At 34.8% G+C, this 12,093-nt stretch overlaps 2 protein-coding genes across 2 annotated transcripts; one reads left to right on the forward strand and one right to left on the reverse strand.

Annotated features, from left to right (window-relative positions):
• Positions 1–4,507: 4,507 nt before the first annotated feature.
• LOC120485522 (rano class II histocompatibility antigen, A beta chain) lies at positions 4,508–7,106 on the reverse strand. The gene is made up of 5 exons (XM_039681339.2): positions 6,999–7,106; positions 6,347–6,610; positions 5,959–6,240; positions 5,755–5,868; positions 4,508–5,642 (listed from the first exon to the last, which is right to left on the reverse strand). The coding sequence occupies exons 1-5, from the start codon at positions 7,066–7,068 to the stop codon at positions 5,575–5,577; spliced, it is 798 nt and encodes a 265-aa protein (XP_039537273.2). The 5' UTR covers positions 7,069–7,106; the 3' UTR covers positions 4,508–5,574.
• A 576-nt stretch (positions 7,107–7,682) lies between these two features.
• Positions 7,683–9,929, forward strand: LOC120485545 (H-2 class II histocompatibility antigen, A-Q alpha chain). The gene is made up of 4 exons (XM_039681378.2): positions 7,683–8,048; positions 8,642–8,902; positions 8,995–9,276; positions 9,354–9,929. Exons 1-4 carry the CDS (start codon positions 7,988–7,990, stop codon positions 9,473–9,475), a joined length of 726 nt encoding a protein of 241 aa, XP_039537312.2. The 5' UTR covers positions 7,683–7,987; the 3' UTR covers positions 9,476–9,929.
• Positions 9,930–12,093: the final 2,164 nt, after the last annotated feature.

The raw sequence follows: 12,093 nt of genomic DNA on the forward strand, positions 1-12,093 counted from the left end.
GGTTTACAGTGTACTTCATAGATTTAAGTTATAGTAACTCATTAGTACTATTAACTTTATTTACCCAAGTTATCTTAACAATAAGTTATTGAGTTACTTGGAAACAAATCAAATATTTTTTTATGCTTAAATTGTTTGAGTTAATAAACTTAAATGATTTAAGGCAATCGGTTTCCTTAAACGGTTTGAGTTGAACTAACTCATCAGGTTTTACAGTGTATAAACATTGATCAACGCACACATCACTTGTGGTAAATAGAAGCTCAAGCATGTTAGCTTGATGTGCGAGAACCATTGAAGTTGATTCTCGTGTTACGCAGCAAGTTTGAGGTTCTGCAAGAACCATTGAAGTTGATTCTCGTGTTACGCAGCAAGTTTGAGCTTCTGCAAGAACCAATGAAGTTCATTCTCGTGTTACACTGCAAGTTTGAGCTTCCACAACAGGTTTGTTCTCGCGCACCAAGCAGCGAGAACAAACTGGCTGAGCTTCGGTTCGCTGATCAATGTTTATATGTGAATAAAAGACTAAATTAAATCTGATCATCATACTGTATAAAGCGATCAAGTCACTTAAAATTCTTTGGACTAAACAATTCAATTCATACAGATTCGTTTTACGTTCTTTTAATGAACTTTTTGAAGCCTCAAAGTGGTAGTTGCGTAGCTGTCAATGGAGGGACAGAAAGCTCTCAGATTTCATCAAAAATATCTTCATTTGTGTTTCGAAGATAAAAGAAAGTCTTACAAGTTTGAAACGGTATGAGAGCGAGTAACTAATTATTATTATTAATTAATTAAGAATTTTCATTTTTAGATGAACTAACCCTTTAATGAATCAGACATTGTTACATGAACAGACACATACTTACAAAAGTGAAGAAAAGCCTCATCATGACCATATCGTTGAAGTGTGAAAAAGAAGTGTCCTTAATTTGATGTCCATTTGTGGTGTTCTTCAATTCTTAAAAGTATATTATAAAAAACTGTACTTGCAGATAATATAATATTACTGAAATAAAAGGTCACCTAAAGTGAGAGTACACTTTTATGACTGTTTCTTAAAACACTTTTGTAAAGTACACTGTAATAATGTCTTTAAATCACATTATGTTTTGTAATCTTTTGTCATCCTTAAAAAAAGCTTATTGTGATTTGTTGACTAACGTACTAAAACACATGTAAAGTACTTTCTTATATTTATATTTGAACTGTAGTGTGTTATACAATATTATTACATACAGTATAGATATATTAACATAAAACTTACATATTAAGATGTACTTAAATCCTACGTAAGTAGGTTCAGTGATAACTTACGTTTATTCTTTTAAAGTATATCATTTCAGTAATAATTATTCTTTTTAAAAGTATGTTAAACCGTACTTCTTTTTCACATGGATACTAACTGATACTACAACATACAGACCCCCACATTCACGCACAGAGGGCAGGGGTTGCATTTTTACACCACATGGTGTCCAAGAGGATTTACCGGCTGTCTACGTTGCCATGTTTACCATCGTTTTACTTTTCTAAGAGACAACTGAGCAAACACAAGGCTGAATTGTAAAGGACAGATTGCCAATATTTATCTTTAAAGTCTTAAACTTAGAAATATGAGTAAAGATTTGTTTCAAACTATGTTCTAAACCCTCGTATATAGAGAGCAAACAGATCTTGTTTCATCAGCATGGGGATAATAAAGAAGTTGCGCAACTTGAAGACTCACTGACAAATATTGACTGCTAACAATCTGGCCTGTGGTTGTGAATCAACAAAAACTAAACTGATCTTCTGCACAGAATAAAGATAGATGTGACCAGTTAACTCAAAGGAGTAGGATTGAACGGATGGATGGGTGTATTATTGTGCAATATTGGATTTGTATATACATTTCTGAAATACATAACTTGGACGCAGTCACCTCGGATAATTAATCACTGTAAATTGTAATGTAGACACATGCATTTTCTGTAACGCTGCTTTGAAACGATATGTGTGTGCTTGCAAAGCGCTATAGAAATAAATGTGTGAATTGAAAGTATTAAAAACAAAGCAAGCATTCGCTGAAAACAAACACATACAATGTATTAATAGTGTTCTCAAAACTCTTCCTCTCTCTGCTTTTGTCAACTCTATCAAACTCATTGGAGGTTTGAAATATATTTAAATAAAATCTGCAGATGCTTTTTTTGTTCCATTACATGGAACTCTCTTTAATCTAGCCGCACTGAAAAAGCTATTCAAACATCTTACATAAATTATGCTCTCAGTATTAAAATCAAAGGCCAACGCCACCAGTCCCAGGGCTGTGGGAGAAAACTTTTGATGGACAGAAGGAGAGAAAGACACAAACTTATGAAAAGCATATGTCATACATTTTTTCTGCCTTTCAAAAGATTCTAAGCACCCTAGATTTGTACTACAATACAGTGCAGTATTATTGATTCACTAAATGATCTGGTCTAAGAAAAAAAATAGATGTAATTAACATAATTCTCAGTTGAATGGGATAAAAATATCGTTCCGCCACTGAAATGTTAATCGTTACTGCATATGGAGTAGTAGGCGGATGAAAATGATTTAATTTGTGTTTCGGAAGTTTAACCTTTCACTGTGAAGATCTAAACATATCTAGATATAGGAAATCGCAATGGAAGACAATTTCGATATATCTAAATATGTTTAGTGAAAGGAGTAAACAAGGAGTGACGTAGAAATGGAAGATCACTTCCACCGCATGCGCAGACCAAAGAGCCCGTGCCGTCAGATCAGTTGGACATGGCTGTGGTTACACGAGGTAAAAACAATATAAATACTGTTCGTTTTCTCACACAAACCGCTCGTTTCGTGTCTTAGGTCATCAATGTGTACTTACATTTACGAGTCATTCAATCATGTTTAATTTTTACTTCTCTGTGCATGTTCTTTGAGGTGAACCCAGGGTGGACCCCCTAAACCTCCATTATATGACTGATAGACAACAACGGTTTGACCGAAAAATATCAAAATTGAAAATACTGTGGAAACAAAGACACCTACATCTTGGATGCCCTTGAGGTAAGCTAAAACATATCAAAAATGATTATGTTACTGCAACTGTTACTGTGTACTCTCAACATTAATAAGAAATGTTTCGTGAACACCAAATCAGTATTAGACTGAGTTTTGAAGGATCATGTGACTCTGAATACTGGAGTAACGATGCTGAAAATTCAGCTTTGACATCACAGGAATAAATTACATTTTAAAATATGAAAACAGTTATTTTAATTTGTAATAATATTTCCATATTTCCCCGATGTTCCTGTTTTTATTATATTTGTCAAATAAATGCAGCCTTGGTGAGCATAAGAGACTTCTTACAAAATCTTACAGACTCCAAAGCTTTGCGAATGTGACCAACTTTTTACAACAAAACATAATGAGCTATAATATTTAATTTGTCACTTAATGTTTGATTGACATTGTTCATTTGACTGTATAAATAAGAGTCATTTTGTCTGAAGATCTTTAACAGTTTTAGGCATCATTCTCTTAATGCTGATATCTCACAGTCTCAAGCTCGATGTCCTCCTTGTGGAGACCCCTGGAAACTCAGGCTTAAAATGAATCTTAAAATGTGTGACAATCACTGTCTGGAAGACAAGACAAGGCACAGACAAGGCAGACTAAAATGCATGTTTGAGATGTTTTAACTGAAAGTGATTTAAAATATGTCAGTACAATTGTTTTGTCTCAAGATGTATACTATTAGTGTTTTTAATTACATTATGATACAAAAGATGTGAGCATTAAAAAAAATCACTTATGCACATTAAGTATTAGGCTATTTGTTGTCTATAGTTATTGAGTGGCATTATTTAAAGCCAATTTGAATGAACAAATTACCTTTAAGTCATACTAAATAAAAATAATATCTAATATTCTATTTATTAAATTAATATGTATTATTCACATCTAATTCCTTCTAAAAACATGATGAAACATAAATGTCTGTGTCCGTGCAGATGTATAGATAAAAGTGTCCAGCATCGGTCCATCAGTGTTACACTAACAATGCCATATTTGTAGTTGTGTTGATTTGCCCAGATCCGAGGCAAATTTGCATTGCAAAATCTATGTCAGAAACACTGTATTATCCTCGAGTTGACATTTAGATAAAGTAAAAATATATTTTATTATTACTCTAGTTTCAGTAGTCACTCTACTACAAGATACAAAAAGTATCAAAAAGTCTGGTTTCAAGGTAACAGACTCAACTATGTTCATTATCACAATACATCTACAAACTAATAGTGTAATAGAGCAATAATCTGTTTGCGTTAGCTTCATCTTTGTCTTCATCCTCATCAGACTAAGCATTGTTTCCACCGGAGGAACTTTCCCCAGGAACTAGGAACTTTGGGATGGTTCTGTGTGTGTTGACCACAGGAACCAGGTTCCGGGTAAAAATTTTCCCCTCGGAAAGTCCATGGACATGGTAAATGGACTGCATTTATATTGCGCTTTCAAAGACCCAATGGTCACCAAAGCGCTTTACATTTGCCTCACATTCACCCATTCACTTACTCATTCATACACCGACGGCGGTGTCAGCCATGCAAGGCGCCATCCAGCTCGTCGGCAGCAGCTGGGGTTAGGTGTCTTGCTCATGGACACCTCGACACTTGGCCAGGTGGAACCGGGGATTGAACCACCAACCTTTCAGATTGTAGACAACCTACAGTACATGAACCACTGAGCCACTGCCGCCCCATAGCTGTGGGTACATGGGCACTGAACATGCTTATTGGTTGAGTTCATGCTGAATTTTGATTGGTTGAATAAGTTGACGAAGAAAGCAACGGGTAATTTAGATGAAAACGCAGCTTAAAACCTAAAAATAAGCTGCGTTTCCACCGAAATTAGCCAAAATGTTTTTTGCTAAATCATACATATTTTGCGATTTGCGCAATTCGTATGAATTTGTGCAAATGACCTCCCCCTGACCCCGCCCCTAAACCTAAACATCAATGGGGTTTAGACAAATGGTTCGAGTGAGGTCGTACGAATTTATACGAATCAGTCACACATTACTCACTCATATGAATTCGTACGAATTGTTCGTGAGATTGCGTTGAATATTTTTACCTGTATGCTGCCTTTGACATCATAGATCAATGGCAAGGTGGTCTCAAAAATCTGATGGTCTTTACTATAACAACAGTTTACTGATTTAATCAGATGAAATGCAAAACATACTATTTGCACCTGCATGTAATTTTCTAAAAATGCCCATTTCTGGCTCACTCTCGCTAGTTTTTACTAAAGTTTGTGCGAATACAAAAGTCTCAGGAGCAAATGTCATTATAGGGGCTCTGAAGATGCAAGCAGAAAATCAATAGCCATAAGAGAAGTGACAGTGACTATAAAGAGTTAATTGCCTTTTTAATTGACTGCGTATTAAATTAGATGAAATGGACAATCAGAAGTTGAGGCTTAGATGACTGATGCCTGATTGTTGTCATACAGTCTTCATACTCAGTTGATGTTTCTCTCGAGTCGTATGGAATGATGATGCAGTCCCAGATGTTACGGCTGTTGTTCAGTGCCGTCCATTGTTTGCAGTGGAAGTAAACAAACTGGAAGTCGGTAAAAGCCTGTAGACGTCCACAAAATGACAACATTTCAATTGATAATGACGCGGAAGATGATTTTTTAATCACACCACCAGCCCACCACCAAATTGTGAATACCATTATGAATACCAACCTGTGTGTTTTCTTTTATGGTAGATCAGTCCTCCGGCTGCCATCACGACCCCCATCACCAGCCCCACAGACCCAAGAATTATCTTAGACCTCTCAGACTCGGATAGAGAAGGATCTGTAAAGTGAAAGAAAAATTCAGTTCATATTGTCCAGTGAGGCAACAATCTTATTTTTAACACTAAATGAGTCATAACTCTGCTCTTACCCCAGTGATAGACCATGGGTCTATGAGAGCTGGCGTGCTCCACGACACAGGAGATCTTCTCTCCGGGTTTGGGAAAGTATTCTAGGTGGGAGTGAATCTGGTAGTACCAATCTCCATCAGCCAGCTCCTCAGTGGAGGTCACATCAGCTGTCAACACAATATCATCCCTTATCCACGTCAGTTTGATGGGTTTGGGGTAGAAGTCATAGGCACTGCACACCAGAACAGCTTTCTGATTCCCAATAGCTTCCCTGTCTGACCGGATAATCACTTCTGGTTTTACTGTCAAATTGGACCAAGTTGGACATGATTATGTCAAATACCAAAATACAATAACAAAATAATATCTTACATATTGACTTCTGAATAAAAAGAAAATGTCTTTCACCTGTCGTCCCTGCATAAGGGAAAATAAATTTTCCAATTTCTTTGCAATCTTTCAGAGCAAATTCTGCTTGTGCGAGTAAAATCTTGTTTTTATTGTAGTCCTCTGCCCATTTCTTTCCAAATTCAGTGTAACCAATAACTATATCCTCAGTGCTGTTGTATCTCAGATATTCTATCATGTTGTAGGTGACCGAGTAGATAAATTCAGTGTTTTGTTGAGAGTCAGTTCGACAGAGAATTTGGACATATCCGTAATGTCCATGAACTGAAACAGAAAAGAAAGAGAAAATAACAGACATAAAATACAAAGATTAGCTAATGAATATAACCAAACTGTATGAAAATTGGGTGCAATGTTTCAATTTTCATAAAAAAAAAAAAAAGATATCAAGAATAAGTATTAATGAATCAGAAGTGGGATTTTTGTTAAGTCAGAACCTTTGAATATTGCAGTAGTTGGGGAAAATTAATCAGGAATGATATAAATATTAAATTTGACAGTTGTGTTAACGAAAGATGATTATTGATGGTGATTTTAGACAAAAAAGGCTGCAATATTTAATTTTGAGAACTTAGGAGAAATTTGGTAAATGTATAATAAATCAACACAAAAACATTTTGTAAATAATAATAATAATAACATTTATTCTTACCTGTTTCAATTAAAGCAGACAAAAACACGGTCAAATGTACCACTAGGTCGTACTGCGTTTTTGAAGTCATGCCGCTGTGTGTACTTGTCTTTGAATACAGTGTGTTGCATGGATCTAGAAGAGGGGAAACCAGTTCTCATATTACACATATACTATATTTAGTTTAGATTTCTCTTGCAAAATGTTAACCCACTGATTTGAATTAAAACACCTTTTTGCAAAGATTCTTATTTCATAATTCTCCACTTTAATGAATATGAAACTCTTGGTAAGATATCTTTGTGTTTTTACTCCACAAAGTTACCATCTACAGAATTGTCTTCCATTGCATGATCTAAATATTTAGATAAGTTATAAAAAAAAAGTAGTAGTTGTTCATTTATTGTGCTTTGACTAATGTTGTTGAAGTATTGATTAATGCTGTTTTATCAGATTTTATCCTTTCTTTTATTTTGCTATGGACACGCACTACCACATGTCATGACTATTCTTCACAGTATGCAAAAAGTAAGTCTAGTTTCACAAGTTCACAAATTATTTTTTTTATTGAAGGACATCATACTGTAACTGTAAGCAGGTTAAGACAAGTGGTTAACATGCATGTGTAGAGATCTCAAATGAAGCAAAACTATCCAAATCCATAGGCTATAACAAGCAGAAGTCAAAGCAGAAGTACGAACGGGAAGCTTTGTTCCAATCGAGCAACCATCAATGAGATAAATGGAAACGCAAATAAATAGCTTTATCCAGGTAAATAACTATTTAAGTAACTTACAGCCCTAAATCCAGTTCCACTGTGGTAAACAGACCCAAGACTGACTGAATGTCATAATGAGTTAGATAGTCAAAATTCTGGTGACGGTGACCTCTGGTGGTTGAGAGGTTAAATTGAGCCAAGATCATATCAATACCAGAATATCAAGTTCATGACTAACCACAGCACCATAGCTGTAAGGATCCAAAAAACCAACTCACTTCTGTGAACAAACATGCTTGTATCATTTTACGGAGCATTATTCATTGCCTATTTGCCATATACTGAAGGTCAAAGTAAGTAAAAGCTTTAGGACAAATTCTTAAACTTTGAATTAATAATGTGATTTAAAATGTGATTCATTAATGATATTTTTTGCTGATTTTTACAATCAATATAATGATAATGATATATATAATGATACAATCAAACTCCATTCACAATATTGTATGCCATTGTAATACTGCTGCTTGAGTTGTTGTTTTATTATGTTTATAACAGAAATAAATGCACAAATTTTAGTTTCACTTTACTTGCAGTGCATATATATATATATATATATATATATATATATATATATATATATATATGAAGAGTTCAAATGCAAAAGCCTCTAAATGCCATTTGAAATGTTCTTCTAGAATGATCATTTTTATCAAGCTTGTATATTTAAGTTCAGTGATTTCACTTAAATTGCAATGATAATTACCTATTAATTGTTATTTAAGTGAAATTACTGAACTTGGATATACAAGTTTGATAAAAATCATCATTAAAGAAGAAAATTTCAAATGGCATTTAGAGGCTTTTGCATCTGAACTCTTCATATATAGAACTAAATATATTTTAGGTAATATGTAACATATCTTTTAAATTCTGAAATCTTTAGGTTATTATGAATATGGCATGATTGAATCATGCAGTGGATCAGCTGGAAGTAATGAAATTCTCTACACTTATGAGACTGAAGTGGCTGCATATGTGGATTTAGAAGATGCAAAAATAGTTCTCTTGGTACCTGATATTTTATATGGTATTGCTGGAATTGATACATTACCCTCAGGCATCAATTATAACCCCACTGATATTAGATTGTTGTGCAAAGATGCTTATCTCAGGATACTCTCTCTTAATATATCCGAACCTCTTGGTAAGATGTCTTTTTTTACTCCATACAGTTTGAGAATTAGGATTAAATATGGTTATTGAACAAAACAGTGATACAATCTAAATATCTTTCAGAATCCCCATATACCTCAATTTACCCCAGGAACGAAGTGAAATTAAATGTCAAAAATGCCCTGATCTGTCATGTGACTGGATTCTTCCCTCCACCTGTCAAAGTTTCATGGACCAAGAACAATGTGAATGTGACAGATGGATCAACTGTCAGCAGATACTATCCCAACAAAGATGGGACACTGAATGTAATTTCTCGACTGAGCTTCATTCCAGAGGAAGGAGATATTTACAGCTGTTCTGTGGAGCACAAAGCCCTTCAACAACCTCAAACCAGAACATGGGGTAGATATTTATTTATTATTCAGAAATATCATTTTAGAATTACATGACGAATGTCACAAATGTTTGTGTCTGTGCAGATGTAGAGATAACGGAGCCCAGCATCGGTCCATCAGTGTTCTGTGGAGTTGGGCTGGCTCTTGGGCTGCTGGGTTTGGTCACTGGAGTATTTTTCATTGCCAAAGAGAAAAAATGGATATAGTTATACTGATACAGCAACAGAGACACTTTTGTTAGTTATTTTGTCATGTACAGATGACATGCAAATTTGCATTGCAAAATCTGCTTTAGCTCAAATACACACTATATTTCCTGTTTCTATAATCTACCTGCATCATGCATGAGAAATAATTTTAATAAATGTCTGATATCCTTCTGTTGTTTGAAAAAAGGATAAATAAACTAGTGAAAATATGAAAAGGATATTTTAGAAGAATTTAGTTTCTAAAATTCCACAGGGCCAAAAATGTAACTGAAAAAAACATCCATAAATTTACTCATCACAGCCCTCTGCTCGACTCACATATTTTGCTTAATTTAAAACAATGAACATATTTCATACAGTTGTCCTTTCATGGTCATATTGATGAGATGTCGATGTCAGATTAGTAGAATTGTTTGTCATGGTTGATGCAATGCTATATGGTTATCTACTGTTCATAATATGAACAGTATCCATATTATGGTTATATGCTATGTGGTTGATGCTATTCATACACTCTGAGAAGAACAGGTTCTATATAAAACCTTAAAAGGTTCTATCAGCGCAACACATTCTCATCCTGGGGCATCATCTAACTGACACTTTTGACCATGCGTCTAAATCCGACGCTTATGGCAACCTTTAGCATCAGTTTAGATAACGCTCATCCTAGGGCTTCATCTAACTGACACTTTTAACCATGCATCTAAAGCCGACGCACATGGCAACCTTTAGCATCAGTTAGATGACGCGGGTAGGTTTAGGTCTGGGGTAGGGTTAGGGTTAGACCACTAGGAGGCGCGTCTTATATTGACGCTAAAGGGGGCAGAAAAAGCGTCAGTTGGATGACGACCTAGGATGAGAACGGGCTGATCAGTGCTACTTATTTGGAGCCCTAAAAGGTTCTATACAGAACCTTTGTAACCAGGAAACAGGTTCTATATGGAACCTTTTGGGTTCATTCATTATCATTTGTTTTGTCCTTTCCGGATTAAATTTTATTGACAAACATCAAGACCCTAAAATGTATTTGTGAATACATGTGACTGATCACAAAATTCAAGATATGGGGGTTAGAAAATGAATATATATATATATATATATATATATATGAAGACTTCAGATGCAAAAGCCTCTAAATGCCATTTGAAATTTTCTTCTTTAATGATGATTTTTATCAATATTTAAGTGAAATTACTGAACTTAAATATACAAGTTTGATAAAAATCATCATTAAAGAAGAAAATTTCAAATGGCATTTAGAGGCTTTTGCATCTGAACTCTTCATATATATATATATATATATATATATATATATTATTTTATGTAGTAATCAATATCACACGAAGAGTGATAGGCTAGGCTATTAAGTTACTACAACAGTTTAATAAACAATAATTTAATTACAACTACAAAATGTTGCAGAATAATGTAATATATGAATGAATAATAGCTTTTGTGCCAAAAGGGTTCTTACTTGTCATTATAGAACCTTTTTACCATAAAAGGTTCTTTGGAGTTGTGTAAAGAACTCTATGCTTAGAACTCCAATTAACCCTTTTTTTTTTACTGTGTATAAATCAAAGTCATAGTATAGCATGTATAGCTGTAATTGCTGAGTCAAATATGGTTTTAATAAAATTTCTCTAATTTCTCAATGTGTTGAAGATACACATTACTTGCAGCATGTTGAGTGCCCTCACAAAATTCTGTTTTTAGCGCCCTCTACTTGTCAACTTAATGGTAGATTTTTGTTTTTTTTAAAAAAAAAAACTAATAATGGTCATTTGACAGACTCTGGTGGCAAAATTCAAATAAAATTCTAAGATTTATACAATTCAATATTTTGTTTGTATTTTTAAACATCTAGTAGCCTATTGGTATTGCTACTAAGTTCATCATTTTCATCAGAATAGTTTAACAGGCTAATACTGTAATTGAAAGAAAGTTATTGTAGTTTTTGACGGTAGATTTAATCTGTCAGCTCTTCTATCACAGGCCAAAAATGATTGTTACATTCTAGTAATTGCACAATATTTATCAAATAACTATATATTTATTTACGTAATGTATTTACTGACTTTACATAATATTTAGCCTATTAGATAAGATAGGCCTATATCGTCTAAAATGATATAGACAAAAAGTTGGTTGCTACAAAATCAGGCTTAAAATCTTCAAGTTTGTTGCCAACATAATGTGACTCTTCTCAGATGGTGTGTGTTGTGTTCATTTAATAAACACACTGAAAATAAACAGCCCATTCTCACTCCCACGGCGTCACCTAACTGACGCCTTGGGAAGCATTTGGACATGCTTCAATATCTGACGCTTTAGGCGCCCTTTAGCGTCAGTTAGATGACGCCCTAGGATCGCGTGTACCCTACCCCCACCCCACACCTAAAGGCCAATTTATACTTCTGCGTAGGGTGCGCGCAGTAGGTACGGCGTAGCATACGCACAGACGCGTCCCATACCGCGTACCCTTCCGCGTTGCCTGACGCGCACCTCTTCAAAAATGTAACTACACGTCGCGACGACGCGGACCGCAAGATCGGTGATTGGTCGGCTTGGTAGCATCGCATTTCCTCCTACGCATTTCCGCACGTACCTTCTCA

The sequence above is a fragment of the Pimephales promelas genome, chromosome 14 (assembly GCF_988280905.1).
Source record: "Pimephales promelas chromosome 14, fPimPro1.hap1.1, whole genome shotgun sequence".
Classification (NCBI taxonomy): Eukaryota; Metazoa; Chordata; class Actinopteri; order Cypriniformes; family Leuciscidae; genus Pimephales; species Pimephales promelas.